Source organism: Stegodyphus dumicola, chromosome X1, assembly GCF_044657685.1.
Source record: "Stegodyphus dumicola isolate Sdum_Otavi_A_Nest chromosome X1, ASM4465768v1".
NCBI lineage: Eukaryota > Metazoa > Arthropoda > Arachnida > Araneae > Eresidae > Stegodyphus > Stegodyphus dumicola.
This window is the reverse complement of record NC_140780.1, coordinates 196,904,518-196,931,399: the sequence shown is the minus strand read 5'-3', so window position 1 is coordinate 196,931,399 and position 26,882 is coordinate 196,904,518. Positions and strand designations below refer to the sequence as shown.

Below are 26,882 nucleotides of genomic sequence, written 5' to 3'. Positions count from 1 at the left end.
GAACATCTGTATAAGAGTCGTAAATTTAGGTGGTAATAGAAACAAAGTAATTTTGGGCTTATTTTCGTGCTTCTTGGATGGAATATGCTAATATTTCGTTATGATTTCCTACATTATTTTCAGAACATTTCACATCATTATTTCCTTCACAAGAGGTATTTAAGCTCATAACAGAACATTTTTATTTTCCTGATATAAAAATACTTCTAAAACGGGTTTATTAATTTTCCTTGGTATAAGAGTTTTAATGACTATTATTTTTTAATTTAACTCAGTTAAAGATTTAAATTAATACTTAACTCATTTTTTTAAAATTAAGTATTTAGCTTTTTATATGTGAATTTCATATAAATGATTAGATGACGATTCGTTAAATAATACATCATACGATTCACCCTAGTGACTGCCATTTCGTATTTCGTTGAACATCAAGCTAACATTAAAATGCCTGTTACTGAGTCTTAATCCCCTCTTATGTAATATAATAAATTTAACTTAAACAGAAACTGCAATGGAAGTTTAAGATATTGGCGTTTACTAAATGCCTTGGACACATATGACAGAATAATGACTTCATGTGCAGCTTCACTCAAGTTTTGATAGAAAATATCAGGAGAGTAGAATTCAAAATTCTTATAAACCTACTCTACTACCAGCCTTTCCAAGAAACTTTCAAACTAATAGACACTAAGTGCCGCAATTCCACAACAAAAGGACTATGAAGTTAACGAATAACTGTGCCTTATTCAGGATTCGAATACGAACGCAACATTTAGCAGCGCTTTGCTAGCATGCTAAGATTATGAGTGAACATTTGTTGGAATGCTAATTATTTTGCGAGGCCACCCTTTTTTCCATTTCTGTACTCTACATATGCCAATTCTATTTTTGAAAATTAAATTTAGGCAGGGTACTGACGCTACAGAAACTGGATTTTTTGTTACCATAAAACAGTTAAAAATATTAAAATCTGACTTAAAAACCTTGCATTACATTGGCATGTTTCTGTCCTAGCTATAGTTTAAAATACCATCAGAATGTTTAGAAAGCTTATATCAGCTTATACTAAAAAAAATATTCTAATTTTGAGATATTTACCTCGAGAACATGCTTTAATTTTACTTCACTGGGGAGGGCAGATGTACACATTTTTATCTTTTTTTAAAATTGCAGATAAATCCCTTAGTAAATTGCTTCATGATAAAATTTTAAGTAGAAATAACTCTTTTAATCAAACTATAATTACTGGCAAGAATTTTAAGCCACAGCAAAGAAATGTACAATAATTAAGCAATTAATTTTAATCGACATGAAAAATTTCGGATCCGAATCAAATAACGCTTTACTATACATTTTTTTAAAGATAATTTCTTCCATTTACTTTTGTAAAGGAAAACTTTATAGTTATTTAATTTCAAATAAGTACATTGTAATAGCCTATATTCATAGCAAAGTCTAGAATGATTGCCATTAAGTTCACCTAATAATTTCAGAACTCTTAATTTTAGTTAATGCGGTTTATGTACTATTGTTTATATACCTAAGTATCTCTGATAGATGTCACTGAATATTTAAAGTTTTATCTCAGTGCTGCATTAGCAGTAACAGGTACCTAATTTATTGTTGTTTTAAAAGAAATATAAAAATGCGAATCTTTAACTAAAAATGCTTTTTAAGCATTTAATTGAGCCGAAAACTTGAAAATGTAATAAAAGGAATTTAATTAAATTTTATTGTTCGAAATATATGTATTAATCAACTATTATTCATAACAGAGTGATAGTATCAAAACTAATTTATTTGTCCCATATATATATATATATATTTCATTTCTTTTTATTTCCTGCCTGTTTTGCATGAAATTGCATGTCATAATTTTAAATGGTTTTTATCCAGCTTCTTGTAATTTCTTTATTTAGCAGTTTTTTTCTCATTTATTTTTTTTATGAACCTGCACTGCATTTAAATAGCATGTTAGTGTTTAACAAAGGAAAAAATTGCTTTAAACCGCAGTTTGTATTTGGAGCTCATGAAACAACCGAATTCGGAAGACATTAAGAAAAAATATTTTTAAAGTTATTTTGGATTCAATAACTAATAGGACTTTTTTCTTTCCCTTTAGAAATATCTCAGCATTATAATTAGAGAGAGAGCTGCCGAAATAGTTTAAGTATGACTTTAAATTTTTAACAGACGTGCTACTCCAGAAAAGGGTTTCTCATACCGTCAGTTGCATAAAAATCAGGTCTTTCAGATTGTACTTAAGAATACTTAAGTCCTTCATTTCATATGGCGTTTCAAACTGCTTTGATTAATTTTTATACATCTTGCTTCTTTTGCTGCTTGTTTGAAATCATATCGTGACAATCAATCTTTTGTATTTTTACCTATATTGTTTCAAGAGTTAAACTGATTCATGATTTGCCATTTGCACCGCTGTTGTGTTTAGTTTGCTAAGGTTTATTTGCCTTTCTGCAATTAAGCAGAGTAATGAAGACAACCCATATACCGAATGCGAAATTATATAACATCTGTTTTAATAGCTTCTTTATATCAATCCATTTGTTGATGACCTTTGAGAAATTTGTAGACGGTTTTTGAATTTACACCCGAAAAAAGAAAATTTTTAAAATTGAATAAAGAATATATAAAAGTGTATCGGAAGAAACAGACTGCATTCTTCTCTTACTTGAAAGTTAAATTTTTGTTCTTCGAAATTAAATCAAAGCTCAGATAAATTTAAGAGTTTCTCTGTTAGAATTTTGAAACAGTGGATTAAACTGAGAACTTCCAGAATAATGCTTGCTTCTAAATATTATCTCAAGTGGTTTGATTTAATTCTCAAAATTTCTTTAAAAACTTTTCATGTAATAGAAGTTCAGCCAAAATTTTAATAAATATTAGCTTAAAATTTACATTTACCTACATCTTGTACAAGTAACACATACGTAATTATTTCGTCATAAAAATATTTTAAAGATTTTAATTTTTTTTTTTCTATATACGAATAACGAAACTTCCGTTAAAAATTAATGACAATAAATATGTTAAGAGTAAAAGAGAACAAAAAATTCCCTCTTCTCGTTTATGTTATTCGAGTTATAAAGTATAGAAAATGTTTCCATGTATGCAGACTTCCATATTTCATACTTTTCTTTTATTTCTTAATTGCATTACATTTCTTTTACTTGAATTACGTCGGTTGTTTCCAGAACAAAAATATCCTCGATAAATTTAATGAAAAGGTTAGTTCATTACAGGTCTCCAGTGCAGTATCTTATAGAAAACTCGTTTTGTGCATAGAAAGTTTTTCAGATGTTTTGCACGAAATTTTTTAAAGCTTTTTTTAGAACTGGGCACCTGGTCTCTTAACCCTAGAAACGTTCTTTTAGTTTTTTCTTCACTGTCATGGGAAAACTCACGCAAGTACGCCAGGCAATTATAATTAATTCAATAATTAAATTCCTTCTTAGAAAAGTTTTGAGGAGAATAATCTTGGAAATGGAAAGACAAAAATGCTAAAAAACTCTCGGCATATAGTGCTTTACACAGCATTGTTTAAAGCTTAAGTAGCAGAAGAAGAAAAGCTCCTTAGTATGAAGACAACGCCATTAATTATATATATATATTTTTTGTTTATTGAGGCTGGAAATCTTATGAACATTTTTTTACTTTAAGTTAAGAAATCACGTTGGTGCAATGAGTAAGTATGTTTTAGCCTGTTAAATGCAAAGCTCTGGTAGATGAAGCTTCTGTTTACGTAAACAAAGAATTACAATATAAATTTTATAGCTTTAGAATTGCAATAAAATGAGCAGTGCGATGGAGCTTTTACAACGTCTACAGGATATGCTTCTCTGTCACATCAATTAGAGATTTATTGAATAAAAGCCTATTAGATCATATTGAGTAATTTTAACATACCAAAGCAAGATATAGGCATTTGCTTTGAATCTATCCTTGCAAGTGGAATTTCTAATAAAAGGGCTCAGGTTGTTTAACGTTGCAAGTAAGAAAATTCCAGGAAATTCCCAGAGACCAGCCTGCCGTGAATTTAGATATAATATAATACTTGGTGAAATTAGATAAGTTATATCAACCATCCTTATCACTGGTCTTTCTGGCGGAAAGAGGGGGGGGAATCTAGCTAAATAAAATCTTTTATGTTAATAATAGAAATACTCTAATTCATTAGTATTCCATTTAGCATATAAATTGATATAAAAATAGTGTGTTAGTCAAAAATTCAGAAATTTTGTTTCCTACCTAACATTTTTTCTGCTGATAGAATTATAATGTACTTCTTAATTGACACTGTTACTAATCAAAGCAAATTTCCGGGAATAGTAGTTATAACCAAGACATCCATTTACTTACTTACTTTATAGTTTAAAATGCTGGAGAACAATGTACGCGCCCAAAACGAAGGTTGTGAGTCACTTTCATAAAAGTTCTAAGTTATGGGCAATAAATACCTTTTTTAAAGTGCAGTGAGCTAAGTTTAAATAACTACTGAGGTTAATTTCTGCAGACTTCAAAGCATTTCTTCTCCTTATCTATCGTTCTCCTGGGTTAAATACTAAAATACTTAACATAAAATTCTCCTCATAAAACACTTCCAAGTATTTCCGTATTAAAAGTGAAAAAGGACAGACGTGAAGGAAATAACATATGAAAAACTTGCTCTATTTTAATTATATTAACCTGAAGATCTGATGGATTTCAAAAGTGCTTAAAATTGAAAATGCTGTAAATAATAAAGTCTCAAAGAAAATTTTAAGACCCAAGTATATTAGGCATTACAATTTATCAAAAGATTTTCATTCCCCCCCCCCAGTTTGTTCTTAAAATTTACTAAAAGAGGCAAAATGATATACATTTTTAATTATGTGGTTTGAATACTTTCGTAATAAGTATGAATAAAACAACAATATTTATGCATAGGGGGAAATCAGAAGAAAAATGTCTTGAGAGCTATTACTAGAAAATATGAAATATTCTTTGCATTCTAGTATTTAACAAGGAATTTAAAGCCAACAAGAACATATGAGAAAAGTTTTCTGCTACTGTAATGAAATTAATAGAAGCACTCTTCGTAGTATAGAAGAATATACTCATATAGAAGCACTCTTCGTAGTAATGAAAACGATTTTTTTATAAATAACAAACGTTGCTAGCTTCTTAAGGGCATGAATTCATTCTCGTCGTGCAAAAGTTAAGTTCATACTAAATAATTTTATTAAATCGCCGATGAACCAAAGCGTAGTTTTAAATTCTGACTATTTCCTTCAAGATAATCTGTCTGAACGCATAGTGCACACTTCAAAAGTAGACATGTATTGATGCCACATATAAGGAAAGTAAATGTAAAAAACACTTGTTAAAAAAATATTTATACAGATCTCTGTCTATGAAGATTTATACAGATACTATCTCTGAAGAAACAGAAATGTAGTTAATCGCTGTGCGAAATCTCTTCCAACTCGAAACTCCTACTTTAAAGTCTACTACAGGAAGTATTTCCATAAATAACGGTACATAGTACACCCATAAACATAGCCACTGTGCACACCTACACAGCCAGTTGTAAATCCAACGTCTCCGGAAAAAGAAAGACCTGGACGTGGTATTTCCCTTCAGCAATTGGACACTTTCCAAATTCACAGCTGATTTTGCGCTCCGAGCTCAAGCAAAATTAATAGAAGGAAATGGGAACGTTTTCTTCACAACGGCAGTAGTGTACATTAATTTCCATAATGAGCTTCATTTGTAGTACTCTGTCGAGCATGTTCCCCTGCAGACCGTATGATAGTATGCGGACTATTGAAGTTGTTACAAAGTATTCTTATCCAGACGGCGAGGAAATTGCAAGACCTAACTGATGCACGCGATGTTCTCAAAATCTGCAATTACGACTGCAAAAGTTCTGGTTGAGAACACTATTGATTCGTTACGCACTTGGAAAAATGAGAAGTTAATGTGCACAGCAGTTTTGTGATCGAAGGCTTAACTGCAGACTACCTTTACTGAGCAAAAACTTATCATCATCTGTTAGAAGCAAAACAGAAAGAAAAAATGAGGTGCTTTGTAGTTGGTATCGTCAGAAGAATATACATATTTTACCCTCGAATGATACTTTCATTCTTCATTAATAAATTTCTTTCAAGGATTTTTGAAATTTTCCTCACTTAATGTATATATCACATAACTTTAATAATATAACAATGAAAACAGATTTAACACTAATGAATTGTTCAATACAGATGAATATATAGATTTGCATAAGTGTAAATAAATTATTACTTGTGCTTTTTTCTGCACTGATTCATCATATTTTAACAAAGACAGATCTCATCAGTACGGATAGAATGAAATTTAATTGAAATTTGAAAAGAAAGGGAAAATTTGATGTACATTTGACGTATATTATTTTTGTATCTTACTTATTATCTGTACGCGAAATCTAATTGCTAAAATTTGGGAAAGGAGCATCTTGAAATTGAGTTTTGTGAGACCAATCGTGGTTTAAGCCCAGTATGTCTTAGAAGGACTTTTATTTTCTAATTTTAAAAGTGCAATATGTTTTTGATCGTAGAGTTGCTTTTTGGACATTCAGATTTTCTTTTTTTAATGAAGACTATTTAGAGACCTGGATAATAATGTTTTTCAGTAATAACGTTAATGCATATCAAACATTTTAAATTAATACGTGTAATCCAAAAAATGTCAGAATTTGTAAACTAATGTCATATCTGTTCTATTGCATACATGGGAATGTACGCAGCAAAGTTTTAACTTTTACATACAAGTCTCTCCACTATTCTAATGCAACTATAATATCCGTTACACTAAAAAGGAAGGGCTTAAATTAAATTTCATAATCCTTTCCTGTAATCTTTATAATTCTTTCCTAATGTATTTAAATACTGAATGTATATATACATATAATAATCGATAAGGTCTTATTTGTTATTTAATGTAAAAGTGCGCAAAAGGTAGTTTAAAGAATCTTTATGCATCCGTACTATTTTAACTATAAGTTAGTAATACCATGAAGCAATTCAAAATTCCGTGAATAATAGTTAAGTAAGTAAATTGTTGCTGTGTGTTGAGTTATTATTTCATTAATTTTACACTTATGAAGCAAATATAAATACCTTGATTAATTTTAACGAATAAGGAAGCCAGTCATCATAAAATGTAACCAACTTAGGCGAACGCAAAATGTTCGCTTAAAAATTAGGAACACGTTTACATATAAATAACTAGCAGTTACTATTGTTTACACATTAATTGTAATGATTTTAATAATTGAATTTAATATTTAATAATGATTTTAATATTCTTTATTAAACCCACACTACATGAGTATTTAGTGTTTCGAATATTTAGTTGCAAAAAGTGAAAAACTCATCCATTTAATAAAGTATTTCATGACTTTTTTTTAAAAGGTCTCAGTCATTTAAATGAAATTTAAGACACAAATATATTTCTTCGCATTAACTGATTTAAATTGTTGATAAATAATTTTTGATTATTCAATGATTCAAAATTCTTTGTAAAGTTATTATTAGTTACCTTTAACATCTTATTAAACAGCGGAAAAGCATTCATTTCCTCTTCACGAGGATTATCACTGATATTTTGGTAATTAAATGTCACAGTTTTCCAGAATATTTTTAGAGTCAATTAAAAAAAAAATTGCTAACAGTATCTATCACCAACTCAAGTTCTTTTAGAAAGAAACTTGCAAATTTCGTATTTGCATGTTATTTAAGTGCAAAATGAAGCAGAACATTCCCAAAACTCATGAAATAAGGAATGTTAAAAAAAAAATTGAAATTTCAAAAGTTTTTACTTTTTCAATACCGAAGAGCTTTTGAGCAATAAATTACCTTCGTATGCCGAAAATTTTAATTATTTTCTATGTACAATCATCACTTAAAATTATTTTTTTATATTTGCTGCTCTTTCAATTAATTCGTTCGCTTCAATTGTAGTCTTTTCTAGCCTGTAGGATACCTTTATTAATTATAATCCCCAAAAGTTGCATTTTATTAGAGGTTAAGAAAAGAGCTATTAGGAAACGTAAACTATGCAGTTCTGATTCTTAGGTACGCTTGTAAATTAAAGCAACGTTTCAAAGATCCCAAATGACTATTTGTTAATAAAAGATTAGAAACAGGACATTTTGGCAGCTCTCTCTTTCGGTATTATAATTTTTAATCAATACTTCGAATTAATCTTCGTTTTGCAACATAGGCTTGGATGACTGCGACGATGATTGTGAAAGAAAATGCGGGGGTGATCTACAGGAGGAGTACGACGCAATGTCACCGTATGAGACTCCACCACCCCCTCTTCCCCCTATACAACCTCCCCTTTGTCAAGAAAGTGCAGGGGGGCCTCTGTATCCGAAGCAGAACGAAAGACCTGAAATAGTTCATAATCCTCTGCTTTTAGGTAGGTAGCTTCGGTTGTCCTGTACATGCTTAATCGTTTAGAAGAGTAGCAATATTAAATTCCTGTTAACGTACATGCTCAGTCTTTTAGTTACCTGTTCAGTATTGAATTTTTTACTTTTCTGTTACTATCATCAATCTATAAGTATATAATAAACAAAGAGTTTTGCAAAATAATCGTGAAGGCTAACCAAAATGAAGCTAAAAAGTAATAATTCTAAATATTTTTAGTGACCACAGAAGGAAGTGAAACAATATTTTCACTTGTTTAAATGTGTTAAGTGAGATTAAAGTTATTTAATCACACTTTAAATGAAATTAAAACTTATTTCCTTGCCTTGTAAGAAATGTTAGCGTTATTAAAGGGGGAAAATTTAGTTTATGCTAAGCAGATATAACTTTCAAAATACCGATACTCTATGTCAATGAATATAGTATTAATCGATTTTTTAAACACTATGTGGCGTAAAAATGTATAGCATTTTTATTTATTCTAGTAGTATTTGATGAGGTGACAAACGCAGGTACTTTGATTTATTACTTATCAAAAACCTTCCTAACCTGACTTCCGCATGTATTTTTCTTGCTTTTAAGCGCACTATTTTCCTGCTTTTCATGAACCTATGTGATGAAATCTTGCTCTAGAAATATTTCTTATATAGCTAAAAGCAGCTTAAAGTTTTCTCACTTGAATAAATTCTTCAGCAATCTTTCCTTCCCCTCCTCCTCTTTGAGACTGATTATGTTGCCATACTGCACTGCTTGCATTACGGTGCATAAAATTCCAAATATTTACACGTAGTAAAATAGCGTAGTGCTTTGATGAAGATGCATTGAATCTTATGTTTCGTAAGATTCACATACTGACTAATTTTGAAAAGCAAAATTTCACACTTGTGTATCCTTTATCTAACATTAAAATTTGGGGACATTTGTATAATCACAAAGTTAACTGAAATTTCTTTCGCACTTCAGCAATTTCTTAAAAACTTCAAAGATTTCTTTTTTGGTCATCTGTCTCTAGTTAAGTAAATCTGAGCTTTTCATAATATAGTGAATTGATTTGTTAAATGAAGAGAGAATTAGCAAGCTATGTACCACTAGGGAATGAATGGATTACTTCCAGGAGCCGACAGTGTATGGCGCATTTGCTGCATTGTGATCTTGGTGAGCAATTAATAATATAAAAGCAAATCTAATAACATTGGCCATCACTAACGACAATACTCTCTTACGAGCAAATTCCCATCGAATTGTTTGCATATTGAAATCTATAGATTGTTGTAATTTTTCAGTCAGTTTATTTCAGTCCTAGCTTATATATTTTCATAGACATGTAATTGGGCTCTACTGGGGACAAATCAGATAACCGGCTAGTTAATAGGCTAAATTCCTCTCAGATCTTACTTAGTTGCATCAGATATAAGGATAATGCTGTCATGTCGGTAAAAGCATTCGCTGATGTGAAGCATAAATAGGATAATTATCACATCTGTTCATATATTCATTACCTGATAATTTTTTCCTCCTCGCGTTGAACTCAGCTCGTTTCCTCTCTCACTATGGGGTACTCGGCAAACGGGGCTGGATGAATGGGATTTTTCATGTTTTTCCCCATGTGTAACTTGGATACGAACCGATAGACCTTCACGAAGGCATCCCTCACCTTAGTCAAATAGCCTTTCTGTGCTTTGCCGTAGTCAAATAAGCCAAACTAGCCTTTCATATTTCATTCCATTCAAAATATCAATATTAATTCAAATTAGCCTAAGAAGGGATGCATTCCAATTGCAAGCATATCCGAGACATATAATCAAATGCTATACCATATGATATTCAGCCATTTCAACTCATACGTATCTATTAAATATAAGTTGATAATGAATTTATCTCAGAAGTATCCGCCTTGTGTATTCAGTTTGTAATGGCATATCACATAATGCTTAAATTACACTGGCGCCCAAAATTTTGGGAGCAGTAAGCTTTTACTTTTGTAGAAAATCTTTTATGTCTCACGAAACTTAAAAAATGTCCAATGAATTTGACTAGAGATTGAATCCACCGAAGGGATGAAAAAAGAAACACGGGAAGGTCAACCTGAGTTTATATGGGGGACCTCTACCACATTCAGATTCATTTCTAAGCTTTTCGTCTTTAGTGCAGAACTGCATGATGCACTATCAAGGTGAAGCAACCAGATTTCATCCTTGCACAAGTGAGATATTTTGCGAGAAATATCATCTCTCAGCTGCCTCAGAATATTACATTAAGACACTTGATTGTCTGTATGACCAGAAGGCATGAATTCTCGCACGAATGCCATGCACAAATCCTGTTTTAAAATTAAATTATCTATTTTGTTTTTCGTTGCACCTCTAGCTTCACTTGATCTCTTTTGTCTTGGGATTCTAGTCTAAGATTTGTTGCGTGTTCTCAGATCTCTGAATCAAATTCATTGCTACGATCTGAAGCAATGGCTTCATGAAAGCAGCCTGAATCGCAAAGGGTGTTTGACATATTTCAATTTAAAGACATTCAGGAAGAATTTCAGTTAAAAAGACAGGCTTTGGGATCAGCATACGTATGAAGAAGGATTCAAGTCACTTTTAAAATTTGGACTTTCCACTAAAATTTGTTTGGACTTGGGTTAGTGGGTCTCTTATCCCTCTTTCCCTACCGCCAACCATCTCGGGAGGACCTTCGGCTCGCAGCATATTTAAAGCTCCCCCATGCCGCACAAACACTATACATTTACAAACATCCATGCCTTCTCCGGGATTCGAGTCTGGGGCTTTGGTATAACAGTCGGAATCACTAACCACTTTCCCGGTTGGGCGACGGACTTTCTAGTTCCTTTTTGATCGATACTAACAGGGCTCACTACAAATCAGGCGGGCTGACATATCCATATGGAAAGTGCTCAGCCCATCTGCATCGCGCTTTCCCAATAATGTGCTGTCCTTAGTAACGAATGCTCCAGAGTTCTGAAAATAAACATGTACACTCTTTTTTCAAAGCACAGATAAGGTTATACTTATTTGTTCGACAGGTGAGCCAAATATAATGTTAAAAGACGGTTTTTCGCCAGCCATAGTTTCATTTTTTTATCACGTGTAGCTTTGTACGCTATTTAACGTGTAGCTATTTAACATGACGCTTCTCACACCGATATCATTTTACTGATATATCTATGCTCCGCTCCTGCACATTTCTAGTGATGATGGGCTGTACCATTTTCAATCCAGATCAGTTAACATCTGTCACCTGCGGACAGAATTAATGTTCATCTCTTAAACAGTGATGACGCATTTGCCTATTTTTGTGTCAAGGTGTGTGATGTCAAGAAAACATGCTCCGCACTGAACTGTGGATACATGAATGTAGACTACATATGTCTTCGGGCATGTAATCCGATTTATCGCTGATATCTTTCCGCAGTTTATAGAGACATTCGAGTTTCTATCCTAGAATGAAGACGAGTCATAGGTATGCCAAATGAGATGCTTTTATTTAGTGTTGCTCTTAAACTAAATATTTACTCCATAGCAGAAATATGACAATGGTACAGAAAGTCATCCGAACAGTCTTCATATCTACATATAGCAATTTGTTCTATTATATATGCAGATTACGTTTATTATATGCGTAGGCTATTGTTACTACTACTACAACGAATTTTTCCGATAGGGATTCGGTTTGAAATTTTCCAAGAATTTGATTATGTTAAACATACGGTTGCTATTGGTGTATTAGCTTCCACGAGTAACCGAAGTGTTAAATTTTATGCGAAAGACGAATGAGGTCCAGCTTAAATTTTTACACACCAGACGAGATACAGGTCGGGAAATGATTTCTTAACACTAAATAACGTATTAACCTGTGTATTAAAGTTATCTCAAAACAAACTATATTTTGGATTGAATGTTAATTTCAACATGATCTATGCATCATGGTGTGAATAAGGTAATACTTTCCGGAGTGTTCTTCCTCATAATTGGGGCGACACTTAAGAGTTTGCTAGATTCAACAATACTTCAAACACCTGTAGTACTGCAGAGGTACTGGCATAGCTTTTATGTACCTACACCTGTACCTGTGAGTAATGAAATACTTTATATTACATTAGCAGTGTATGTAAAGGCAGTTTTATCCAGCAGATGTTTAAAAGAATATTTGCATTTAGAATGAATTTACTTGAGTATGTAAGCCATGAATTCTTTAATGAAACATGAAACCTATAAATGCATCATCTTCTAAGGTCATTTAAATATCTATTCAAAATTAAATACTAAGTCTTTTTACCAAAATCACCCTATTAAAACGAAGCTTATCTTTCCCGTTTTGTAGATGGCTTTCAAAAACATGGTATCTGCTGCAGTAACTCTCTCTTATTAATTTTACAAGAACAGGAAAATCAGTTACGAAACAATATATGATTTTACAGTTATTTTATGATCAAGAAACTGAATACAATTGTGACGTATAGTTACTACACTCTTTTGCAAAAAATTGAAGCACCATGAAGGAAGTGATTGTTTTTGATGAAATTGAATATGTGTATAGCTCATACACAGATAATAAAATGATTAAAAAAATCAAGGTCACAGTACCTGTTCACGGTTCACGGCTCAATTTGAACACTCAATCACTCATTGAGTGTTCAAATTAGTTGTTGATTGAACCGTCCCTGGCGGCAATACATGCTTTACATGCTTGAATTCGTCGAGGTAAGGAGTGGTAGAGGTTCCTAATGTCATTCTACGACAGATTCTGCCAGGCATTCATCAGTTGTCGCTCCAGATCTGTGATATTTTTGTGGTGCCCGAATCTGGTGGCTTACTATACCCCAGACATGCTCGATTGGTGATAGGTCTGGTGACCTTGCTGGCCAAGGAAGGTATCAACCGCACGGGAGACAGTCCAGAGATATGCGAGCGGTATGTGGCCTGGCATTGTCTTGTTGGAAAATGGCCCTAGTATGACGTGCCATGAAGGGTAATGGCAACCGGCCGCAGGATGGTATCAACATATCGTTGAGCTGTTAAACATGTACGGAGGATGACTGAAGATGACCTGCTGTCATAGCAAATAACGCCCCACACGTCACACCAGGAGTTATAGCTGTATGCTTTGTAAAACAAACGCTGATTGGGACCGCTGGCCCTGTACTTTCCAGACATGAACACGGTGGTCATCTGCTTCAAGAGTGAAGCGGGATTCACCGCTGAACACTATACGATGCCAGTTTAATGGCAGCCATGAGGATCGGCTGCGACACCACTCCAGACGACTCCGCCGATGTTTTGGGATCAAAGACAAACGTCTTAAAGGCTTCTGTAAGCGTAATCCCGCCTCAGACATGCGCCGTGAGATGGTGGACGGTACGACGGGAGGTATACACGTGGCTGTAGTGCGTTGAATAGTCGACAATGATCCGTTGGGGCGGTTCGGGCCTGGCGAACAATCATCCTATCTTGCCTCGCATTTGTGCTCCTTGGCCTTCCAGAACCTTCATTTCGTCGGCAGTTTTCTTGTAGCAACCATTGCTGCCAGCATCTTTGCAAAGCAGTGTCTGTACGCTGCAGGTGGCCCCCTATTGCTCGGTATGACCACCCAGCTTCACGCAACCCTACAATGCGACCACGTTCGAAGTCGTTTAGTTGTCTGTAAGGTCTTCGATATCGTCGTAATGGCATCTTTAGTTGCTTCTTTACGGAATTACAATGGCAGCAACGAAAAAAAAAAAAAAAAAAAATTTATGTTTTGCGAGTCGTGGACTAGAAATGCGCGCTGTGATCGCAATTCCTGTTCATTTGCCTTGAAACTTTAATCATTTGCTTGTTCGATCAAGATGTTTTTGCGTACCAAATTTCGTCACGATTGCAAAAGTCCTTCTTGGCAGGGCTGTGGAGTCGGTAGGGAAAATGACTCCGACTCCAGCCTCTGACTCCAACTTCGACTCTTTCATATATATATAAACATATACACATGAATACAGCTTATTTTTTTTAATATAAAAGAAGTAATAGTTTCTACAGAAAAAAAAAAAAAAAAAAAAAAAAAAGATTTATAGCAATTTTTTTATATTAATTAGCATTTATTATGAAATGGAAAAACTGGCATTAGTAATTTCTAAGAAACAATAAAACTTCAGCAAGATCCTCTTTGTTGGAGGACCATAGATCCGATTTGATAAACTTCAGATCTGAGAACAGTCTTTCCACACTGACTTGACTAGGAAGAAGAGCTGTTACTGTTAGGGCTACTTCCTTTAACTTTTCAGGATAGATTTTTATAAGTTCTAAAAGAGGTTTCTAGCAAGAGCCATCATATTTATCTATTTCTTCAATGGCCGTGTCTAAATCTTGTTTGTATTTTTTCATTTTTATATCTAAAGGCTCTTGGTTATTTATTTTCATTCGCTTTGCCTTAGCCTTTTCAATATTATCCAAATATTTTTCAAAATCTAATTCATCAGTAGAAGACGATGATAGAGAGACTCAGTTACAATATCTGCAGTTTGACTGTCCTGATTTGAATACTCCAGTTGTTCTGATAATAATTTCATTCTTAATGAAAGTTCGTAGATGGCTTTTTTTTTTTTTTTTTTCCTTTTTAATTTGTTTGTGATCCAACAAAATTCGGCGATTTGGATCTACATATATTGAACTCAGCACGATCTTATTGTCTAACAAACTAGTTTCTCTTTTCTTCATTGAAGAAATGATTCCTTCTGTAATAAACCCTCCATTTCAGAAAGAACAAACATCACATTCTTCCAGTCTTGCCTCATGTTAATTCTTCAGATTGTAGCTTTTTGGTGGCTATATACGGTATAGAAAGAAAAGTTTCCAATTCTGCAAGCTCATTCCACAGTCTTTCTGTTAGTGAAACATTAGGGTTATCTACATCTTCTAACATTCTCGTGTCCTGTTAATTCTTCAGATTGTAGCCTTTTTATGGCTATATACTGTGTTGAAAGAAGGGTTTCCAGTTCTGCAAGATCATTCCACAGTCTTTCTGTTAGTGAAATATTAGGGTTATTTACATCTTCTGAAAAAGTTCTTAATCCTAACAACCACTATATCATTAAATATGTATTTCTCCATTGCGTTGCTCCTTTTCCTGCTCGCTTCCTAAGAATGGCATCAATTTTTTGAATTCTCGCTGCTTACCTAAATTCACCAATGAGATTAGTAACTAAATGAATCAGTTTAATTAATAGTGGCAAATATCACGTCCATCTTGCTCCCTTATATTTATTTACTAATATGTCAATAAAATAGAAAATAACTATTTATTAATGTATATTGTTCATAAATAAAATATTAACTCAGTTTGTCATTAATTTTTTTTCAATTCACTTTAATTTCATTTTAAATTCAAACTGTTCAATAAAAACTGAGTCGGAGTCGATGTGTTTTTGCGATTCCGACTCCTTTTACCCCAAAAATCTACCCGACTCCGATTCCGACTCCACAGCCCTGCTTCTTGGTGCTTCAATTTTTTTGCAAAAGAGTGTATATTCGAGCAGAAACGTTGTCAAACGATTTTAGATTTTAAATACTATGTTTTAATACGGTGTTTAGATTTTTTAGTCTGGATCTTTTTTATATGACTTGTTGACTACTAGATTTTTATTTTTATTTATTTATTTATTTGTAAATGAGAAAGTCGATGTTACAATTACTTCCAAACGCTATTCAATTCAGAAATTTTGGGAACTTTTCCGAAGCTTAATATATTCGCACCTTTTTCTATATGGTTTTCCCATAGCGAAAGAAAGCAAAAGCCCTCTGCTTTTCTTATCGTTATTTTTTTGTTTTCATTTTTAAGGCATTATTGGCGAGCAAAGTGGTTATTAAGTAATGCTCAAAACATATAATTTGTGTCAGGTTGCGGGTCTGGATAAAAACAGATCGAAAACTTGTTCTACTGGTGCGCACCTTGTTTTGCGCCGCATATTTAATTAGATATTTTTGGTTTTATTTAACCTATAATTAGCTTACGGTGCTCTTTGACTTCTCTAAAAAACACGTATCGAAATTAATTCTCCCAAATTTACCGATATTTAGCAAACATGGTGTATTAGCGAAAGATTTTTTTTTTTTTTCCCTTCCTTTTCGCTTTTAATTACAGTAAATCCACGCTAATGTGAGCAAAATTATCGCAAGATTTTGAGCAGTGACAAATGACAAAATTCAAAATTTCACTAGAGTTTATTTTAAATAAAAAGTCTCAGCGCCTTTCAAATTAAGCGGTCTCCCTTCTTCAGGAGATTTACTTACCTCAGGAAATGCACAGAGATTTTTCATTGCAATCGACTCCAAAAATCAAATTTGACTATTAAGTAAAATTTATTAATGAATAATTATTTTGAGTAATGAAATGTGCTTAATCCATAAAATATGAATGTAAGTGAATATAATTTTGCTTTTATTTCCAGGAGAAATGAAATTGCGCGGGTATGATTTTAATCTTAACTTTTTTAAAAGGCAAACTTTTCTCCCTTATATTCTTTCGAAAAGAGAACTTATTTGAAGAACTCTAGATATTAATCTGTTGACCAATGACTGAAACATAGCGATTTTTTTTCTTTCCTCTCCTCGTTTTCTTTAAAAAAATTTTGATATCAAAATATATCGTGCTGAATGTTTTGCGAAAATTTAGCATAAAATTAATACTTAAAAATTGTAACTCAATTAAAACTACACTAACCCAAATATTGTGGTTTTTCACATTCATAAGTACATGTTTTCAAGTCCTACGATAGTAAAAGCTTGGAGGAAAATAAATATATAGATATATATATGTATTTAAGTAACCTTAACATATAACTCTTTTTTTTTATTATTATTACTTCTTGAGAAACTTCTAAAAACCTAAAAAACAGTTAGTAATGGAATCATTACGCATTTCAGCCCTCGCTAGTGAAAAATTCTTTAGCTTCAAAATTGAATTGTTAAGAGAAGAGTAGAAATTTAGGATAGAAAAAAAAAAAAAAAATTCGACATAATTAAGGTACCTGAATCTTCCTATCTGGTGGTAATGACAATAATTTAATTATAGAAGAAGAATTGAGTTTTGATTGGTGTGATGCATGGCCGTTAGTTCCTTTCTTTAATATTCGTAAGTGAAAATCTGATTAACATCCCCTGCCACGTGGATGTAATATTTCTTAATTTGGCGGGTGTTCTTAGCGGGCAAGATGTCAGCTAAATCAAATAAAGCCGTAATTAGACTGTGGTGTGAAATCGGAGAGCTCCGGAGCCATAAAACATATAAACAAACTACGAGGAGATAAAACTCTATTAAGCGTGTTTTATAGTGCAGGGTAAGAAGTCAGTATAAATCAAGCTTGCACCGCTAACACAGCATGGCTTCGCGTGTAAACAATCTAACGCATATCCATAAATCGATTCTAACCTCATTTCTCATGCGACGCATAGCAACGCTCTGACCACGCCTACCTACTTGCTCATTGGCTCCTGTTTCAAACCTAAACGATACTACGATCTAGTGTTTCGTCACCGCGCAGAAATATAAAAATCGCTTTTAGCTTTAATCACGGAAATTCTCTCTCTGAAGACGGAGTGAGAGTTTCCAAAAGCTTTCTTTGCGTTTTCTTTCTCTTTATTTCTCAATATTTCGTAGTAGCGTCTGCCACTTTAGTCGGATTGACACTGATTATGTTGCAGTGTCCGGCGTTTGTAACCAATGATAGGTTACCTCTTAATACGATCCACATATTCATCGCGTTGTCGCGAATCACAAATATTTCTCAGCAACTATCTAGACTTATTATTAAATGTTTGAAGTATAGCATATTAATAGTTTTTATTTATTTTTTAGTATTAAAAAAATATATGAAGTCTTTAGAAGGTATAATTTAGAAACCAGTTCCAGAAAGGAAAGAACTGCGCATGATCCTTCTTTTAGTGAAATTTTTCTTTCAACCTCAGAGACAAATTACGTATCCATAAAAATCTTTCTATAAATAAGAAATGTATTTTTATTTCAATTTGGATGTGATACGATTTTAAACGCGAAATTTATTTCTAAGTTAAATTGTAATACTCCAACGCCCTCAACAGATGGCGCTAGCATTGGAAAGATACGTCGCGGGAAATACGTTGGCTCTGCGTCAAAAGAATAAAGCTTTGTTTTTGCTGCAAGCAGGTTAGTGCAAGAAAAACCGCACGTATCTTGCTTGCTAAAGGATGACGTGTTTACAGCGAGCCACGTGCGTTGACCCATTGCAGTGTAATATTTAAAGCTTCACTTTTTGAGTGAGTTAATAGTCCATGGCAAGTAGCTGGTAATTCGTTAAAAGGCTGGCGAGTTTACATGGAGCAACGCGCATCGGCGTGCAACAATAAAATACTTTACTTAACTAGAAAGCTAATTAACTTTTTTTTTTTTCTTTAATGCAGGGAAATGTTGGAAAACATTATTAGATAAAGATAATTAGCTTTAATTTCATTTCACGAATATATATACATATTTTTTTCATTCGTATTTCCAAAAAGGTTTTTAATTTAATTTCTGCATTAATTGCGGGGAGGAAAAATTCTTCGTAAATATTATTTCAAAGAAATAAAACTCCAGATTTATTTTAGGAAAATTGATGACTGGTGATATTTTTCTAGTTCTGGCTTATAATTCTTCCCAAAGATTTTATGAATATGTAAAACAAATACAAATTTTGTTTTAATTTTTCTAACTTTTTTTTTTTTTTTTTTTTTGTAAACTGAATCCTTGCTTTAAGCGTGTCGTGGCAAATTATTCCCCCTAAGATTATTACTCTTTCTTTAATACTTTCTCCTTCTACTTTTTCTCACTCCGAACAACTTCTTTATTACTTAAATATATGATAAGCTTAAATTTTTTTTTGTTTGAGGTTTTGTTTTGTTTTGTTTATTTGATTACGGCAAAGGCTATCTTCTAAGGGGAGGTATGCCGTCATGGAGGATTTCTAACGGAAACTGCCTCCTATACACGTTACACACGACGAAAACACCCGTGCAGCCAGCCCGTTCGCCTGGAAGCGAACACAAGTCGAAACTACCAGTGTTCACAGCTTGGAATCAAAGCACGCGAGGAGTGTCTGCCTAAGGGAGGTATGCCATCGTGAATACTTTCTTAGGAAAATTGTCTCGTATCCACGTTAAACGTAGAGAAAATAACGAAAACGACTATGCAGCTAACCTGTTCGTTGAAATCGAGACCAGTTGCAGGAACCAGTGTTCAGTAACTTTACCATTCGGCCGTTGGTGGGTTTTCTACTACGGATCCCCAAATCTGAAAAGAATTTATGCGATTAGTCCAGAAAAAAATTTGTTTAAAGTTTTTGTTGCTTCTTTTCACGATGTATCATCAAGTTTTGATTAAAAAGAAAATTGCAACATTTATTAAATTCCTGTAATTTCCAAATTTGATATACGGTGTTTATCTTCTGCCTCTCTGAAATGAGATCTTACACAAAAGAATGCTGGTTGTGATCTGTACTTAGACAGCTCCGGCACCGGGGGAAAAAACACTGAACCTAGCGGTTTCAGTTGCACCGGCGTTAGGTCCTAGGGCCCTCTGAGTAGCTTGGTATAAAACCCGAAGCTGGCTGAGCCGGTGACTGAGAAAAGTAGAGGTACCCCCCCCCTCAAGTTTGCTAGCATAATTGTGTTAGTAATGATTATTCCATATGGCATTGGCGGGCAGCATTTTTGACGACCAGTGAGATCTTCAGGCTATAATAGTTCCCGCCACCGTGGATTATGGCCATCGGTAGTGGTAATCCCGGTTGTTCAGTGTTCAGAGGTGGTTAATAATTTCTTTAATATTAATATGATGTGTGTGTATATGAAAAATGATATGAATGAGCGTAGATGGAATAGGGGAGAATGGAATAATAAAGAACGTGTAGTGTTTATAATATATATTGAGCCATAAAGTTTATAAATATATTATAATTTATTTATAAACGATCATTAAATAGCAACGAGCTTTAATTAAAGTATCACTTGATACCTTACTTGGTTGAATTGGCCTTGATGGGTTTTCAAGTAAAGCACCATTTCCAGTCTACGTAAAATCTACTCAACTCTTTATAAGAATACGAAAAACTGAAATACGGAAAATGGAAATTTTTGGAAGTTTCCTACAAGAGTTATCATGAACGAAAAAAATCGTCACACACATACACACAGACAGAGAAAAGTAGACTCAGCACCAGAGCTTCGCCTATGGATTTAACAAGTTTTGCACTGTCTCACTGTTATTCTGGCACAACATCCGTCACGGTGCATACTGCGTTGCGTCTAAGTAACGAGCTCAGCAAGGAATTCATAACACAGTGTGCAGCGTACTCACCTTTCTACTACTGGGCGGCCCTTCCATGTTGCCGGTAGACAACCAAATATCATTTTAAAAATAGTTCTTCTATTCCGTACTCATTCACTGAAAACTCACTAATTTTTGGACTGAAAGCATTACCTCCCTTACCTGTGTATATAAGGTGGCGGGAGGTAAAAGCTAAACCATGACAATGTTGGTTTCTTCAAATGTTGGGTTTTATGAATTCAGTCCAGGACTTTGTATTTGCATACCGATATTGCGATGTCAAATTTCCAGTTGTGCGATGTCAAATATCATGGTCCACGAGAGTTTGGGAGCAATCCAATGAATTTATTCTCACCGATAATTGAATGTATTGCAAAATCAACTAAATGTAACTAAGCTAGATACTGAAATCTTATCGATTCATAAAATATTCGCATTTAGTTTTGCGAAACATCTCGTCAAGTTATACAAGCTTGGTTTGGTTTAAATCAAAGCCTCGAAAGCTATCTGCCTAAGGGAAGAGATGCCTTCGTGGAGGACTATCTAAGGGAACTGGCTCGTACACACGTACACATAGAGAAAACCACGAAAACGCCCGTGCCTTTAGCCCGTTCGCGGGATTTGAACATCGGACCCAACTACCAGTGTTCAGAGACTTTACCACGGCCGCTAATGGGCGCTTGAGAACTTGGGAAAGAGCACTTTGCGCTGATTCTGTTCTTCTTAAGTCAGCCACTAATCGAATAAGTCTCATGATCGAAGTACATTCAGTTTCAATTTAGGCTATTAATTCAAATGGAAGCCGAAAAGTCGTTATGAGGAATATATGATAACTGCCAGCAATTTAAACCATTGAAATTGGGAGTAAAATTTAGGAGTACAAAATGATGGAAGTACATCATTGATTATTTCGTAACTTAAATTTGTGGCTATCTTCAAAGTATGGTTTCAGAGTTTTTTAATTGTACTTCAGTATTGATATTTAATTTCTTAAATGCTCTCATCATAAATTTTAAAATTAAAATTATAAGCTTATATTCTCAAATAATTTTCAGAAGAAATAAATTGTCTAATTTCAAGATACTTAATTTTTTTTCCATGAGCGAGTGTGTACTCAATAGCAATTCTTCTCTTAATCTTTCTTGGGTTTAATTCAACTACTTTTTAAACAGTAATAAAACTCTTAAGTAATCTTTTACTTACTCATCTGCTAATTTTCGAGATTTTAATAAAACGGAAATTAGCATATGGTAACAAAGAGTAAAGGCTTTAGATTTTCCACTTCCAGAATGGAATTGGAATAGAAGATGGAAAAACTGAGCTAGAAAGTACCGCTTCCGCTCTAAAATCAGAAAAAGCCAAGATTTCCTTTCTTGTCAGTTAAATGTAAATAAAGATAAATGAAATAAATGTTGAAGAAAAGAAAATCTAATTCAGTGTTATTAAGTCAATATTTTGAAGTAAAGAATTCATCTGAATTTAACACCCCTCTACCAATCCTGAGAATTAACTTAGTTCAGTAATTAAGACTCTGTACTTATTAAAACTTAGCACAGTGTTTGCTGTGAATTTAAGGGAGAATGAACATTTGCTGAATGAATACGTTGCTTCAGATTTAGAGGCATACACTAGTTTGGATTTAATATTAAGTAAAATTTAATCTTCGATTGGCATTTATTTTATAGAAAGAACTTATGCTTTCGTCAGAATTTTCAGACAAATATCGCTTCTTCAGTGAGCAAAATTATTATGTCAAATAACAAAATATAACGCAGTTAAATGTAACAGAATCAAGCAAAATATTCTCCCAAAAAATCAGGAGAAAAAATGTTGAATTAGAGATACCCGTGTTGCGTGTGATTATCGCAAAGCCTCGAGGGCTATCTGCCTAAGGGGAGGGATGCCTTCGTGGAGGACTTTCTAAGGGAAACTGGCTCGTATACACGTTACACATGGGGAAAACCACGAAAACGCCCATGCAGCCAGCCCGTTCGCGGGATTCGAATCTCGGACCGAACTACCAGTGTTCAGCGACTTTACCGCTCGGCCGCTGGTGGGCGATACCCGTGTTGCCTTATGTGACTTTTTCCTAAAACAAATGTCAATTGGGTATTGAATTTTAGCTAATTTTAAATATTAAGTTTTTGTTATTTTAATGATTGTTCGAGTATCGATTTTATATTAAAAACTGCAGAATTTTTTTATAGTATAAAATTTCCTTAAATACTGTCAAATTATATTCCTTATCGTGGTAGGTAAAAGTAAAGTCTGGTCTTCGACCTTCTCAATTAAATGTCCCTCTTTCATGTATATCTTTTAAAAGTCTCTCTTCAATTTGTTTTTGTTACATTAAAATAAAAAAAATCATATGTAAAATTTCTAAATTAAAAGTGGCATTCATCATTACATGCATTGAATTTCTTAATTTCAGCTTTTAGTTTTAACTGCTTAAGTTAATCATAAAATGCTGCTTAACTTAATCATAAAAATTAGTTTTAAGATTATCTGCTTAATCATAATCTGCTTAGGTTAATCATAAAATGAGTTTTAAGATTGGGAATTACACATATTTTATTTTCTTCGAAACAACATTACCTTCATTGTGTATCGTAAATGGCCATTTATTAAAAGTTGATCATTTGTGTTTAAAGACATAAAGTTGCACTTCGTAACTAAAAGGCATGATAGATTAAAGGAAATAAATGGGCTTACTCAAATTGTGAAATAAGAAGGCAGCATGACTACAGAGTGTCCCAGCTAAGATGTTATAAACCTCAAAGGGAAGTAGGGTATACGTAGACGACTCGTTGCCTCTAGCTGCAAGAGTGGTACCATTGGATAAGACTTGCAGGGTTCTCAGCGCAAATTTTCTAGAGAAAGTGTTAAAGGGACAATATGCAAATTTCTCGATGGAGAGTTGAAATAGCCAGAGGGGCTCTACGATAAGAAGGTGTCGCGCTGAGATGAAGCTTCGTTTCGCAAGCAGACAGAGAGGCGGTAGGATGACCGACTATACGAACTCAGAGAAAGCAGGTATGCTTTGGGCGTAAGGGGCCGCAGACTGTTAAGGTCCAGACATTCAGAGGTTGTACGGCTAAAGGTATCCGTTCAAGCGAACTTCCGCCCATACCAGGTTTTCTCGCCTATACCAGCAATTATATGGTAGCGGTTCTTTCCATAAGGCCATACGTAATCGTGATCGAATGACACGTACGTCAGCCAACGAGAAAACTGTGCTATATCTGGTAGAGAACGCGCCCAGAGAAGTACACGAGGTATCGCGAAAGAAATCGGGATTTCCCGCAACAGCGTGTGGATGATTCTGAATAACTATGATGTGCATCTATATCATTTACAGCGCGTCCAGTTACTGGTAGAATGTGACATTCAACCTCGTCGGGCTTTTTCACATTCGTATTTGCAGAAACGAGCTGCAGATCCCCGTTACCCAGCCTCTGTATTGTTCACAGATAAGGTGTATTTCCCGAGAGAGGGTATTTTCAATACTCATGACAATCATGCGCGGGCTATGGCGAACCCGCATGCTTTACTTACTCGGGTTGCGCAGACCCGTTTTATGGTAAACGTATGGGTCAACAGTGTAGGGGAACGCCTCGTTGAGCCATACATATTGTGTGATTTCTTGAAAGGTGCAGACTACTTGATATTCTTGGAACAAGGTGTTACCAGAATTATCTGACAACGCACACATTGCCAATGCGATGCATCTTTTCCTGCGGTACCGACACGATGGAGCCCCCGCCCAATTTCAACCTTTCTATACATAATTGAATGCAATATTTGGCCAACGATGGATCGGTCGTGGTGGTCTAGTGAATTGACCTGCCCTATCGCCAGATCTGTTGTGTGTGGATTATTTCTTCTTCTTTCATACGAAATCTCTTGTCTACGAAAGCCCCTTTGACAGCGCCGGGGACCTTATAGCACGCATCGTTGCAGCTAACGGAGGGATCCACTTCTAGAACGTTTGAGAATGTTCGAACTTCCATGTAGTGAAGCTGTGAGACCTGCATCACATATGGGGGTAGTCAACCTCTTTTGATATGAGTTGTACTTTCCTTTTCTTACTTTTGTTTTTACGTTTATGAACAACGAATAATAAATACCTTTTTTGTCTAATTTTGTGTCCTTTCCATTCCTTGTACTTCATGTCTAAAAAATACGAAATGCGAAATAAAGCTTTGAAACAAGAACTTTCGAAACTCCCGCGCCTATTGAATGTTCTCTATGGCGTCAGAAAGAGTTTCCGACCCGGCAATTTCTGTGTGATTCGGAGTAGTCTAGGTGTACCTTTACCTTGCCTCGAAGTTTGTAACATATTAACTGGGACACCCTGTATATTTTAAACAACGTAAAGTAAAACTGCCCTCATATGACGCATTTCGTTAAAAAAAGCTAAATGTATGGATATTTGGATTCATAAAATAAAAGAAGATGCAGAATATTAACATATGTCACTTGTGACTAGAGGAAATGAAAGAATAAGAATGCTATCCACGAGTTTTAAAATGGCAGTTAATCAATGAATTTATTGCATTTTAAACTTATTCATGTGGAAAGGATAGTACTATTTGGATGAATTGGGTAACACGTTCCAATGCCCAAGAAACAGAAATGTTAGTAGAAGAGAAAGTAAAAATCGAAATAGCCATATAATATTGTTATTATCATTATTGTTATTATTATTATTCGAAAATCATTATCTTAAAAGTTTTCTGTGAGTTTCTAAAGTTAGTTACTTTCAAATTGAGATCGAAGAAATTCAGATACTTATACTCATGGTAAAGAACACATGATTCTTTAACATAAAGGCAATGTTCAGAAACACCATTTATATAAAACCTCTAGTAAAGTAACACATTTTTCTGCAGCTCAAAATCTTCCCGCTTATATTATACTTGTTAAGCTGTATTTAGTAGTCATTTGCCGTCATTAAAAATAATGTTTAATTATTTGTAGTTATATTCCTTTTGGAAATGAACCGTTATTATAAAGTTAATAAAGAATACATTAACTGACTATAATTAACATTGCAAGAAATAATTTAATGAACTTGGTCTTGATGAATGCTAGCTTAAAACTCTAGCTATGAAGATAGAAAAAAGTGTTAAGACCAATAAAGATTGTTAATATGCTCTTCATTTTTTTCAAAAGCAGGCTATATTCTAGTCACTTTCAATAATCTGAAATTCATTCATTAATCTAAAAATTTTCTAAATTTTTTAAGTATTTCAAAATTTCATTTTAAAAAATATATCAAGATCTAATTTAAAAAAATTAGATACATATATTGTTTAAAAATATAGACAAGTTAAACATTAATTTTCCTGATTTTATAGCTAACTTTCTTCCGACATCATCAACCAAACAGAAAATGAGTTTTAGTAAGCTAGACATAACATTTATTTTGATTCTGCGATATAATTTGTTTTCTCTATTAACTCGTGTTCATCAAGAATTTTCTTTTATTCTCATGTTATTAGAAGCATATTGTATTAAACCTCGGTTTTAAAGACATGCAACTCAACTTTGACACAAAATCGTTTGCTATTCGGAGCAATCCAATCTCTCTTTTTTTCTTACATTCTGTCGCTCGGTGCCTCCAAAATTTTGTCTCCTCTAAATTCTGCCACTCGGTGTGGTCCCACTGGATGCGCCGGTTATAGAGCTGGTTTGATGAAAATTGATGTTAAATTAATTATTAATAACTTGAATAATGATTCTAATTTAGTACTGTGGTTCTGATTTCCAGGGTCCCAAAGAACTCCTCTGAAATAATTTCCTTTTTATTGTGGATTTTAATAAATGACTCCTGTGAAATAATTCTGTTTTTAAACGCCTGTGAAATAGTTTTTTAGTTCGCTTACTGTAAAAATTATATCACCACTTATGGAGGTAAAAAATCTGGAGGTAAACTTATTTTTTTCCAGTTTAACGAACAAAATGGCAAGCTGAAAACAGAATCCAAAATTAGCTTTATTTCACGCGATGTTGATAACCTTCTGTTTTCATTATATTAACGAAAAGGGCGAAATTCTGGCGCACAGTATATAACCAAAGCCT

The 26,882-nt window shown here is 33.7% G+C and overlaps 1 protein-coding gene across 4 annotated transcripts in view; it reads left to right on the top strand.

Annotated features, from left to right (window-relative positions):
• The window catches only part of LOC118192162 (uncharacterized), a 201,952-nt gene that overhangs the window by 130,231 nt on the left and 44,839 nt on the right, over positions 1–26,882 (top strand). For 2 of the 4 annotated variants that reach the window (XM_085807837.1, XM_085807836.1), the window contains exon 3: positions 8,263–8,463. The exons of the other annotated variants lie outside the window; for them this stretch is intronic. In XM_085807837.1, coding sequence (XP_085663963.1) covers positions 8,263–8,463 — 201 coding nt within the window. The remainder of the gene's footprint in view (positions 1–8,262; positions 8,464–26,882) is intronic. 4 annotated transcript variants of the gene reach the window in all.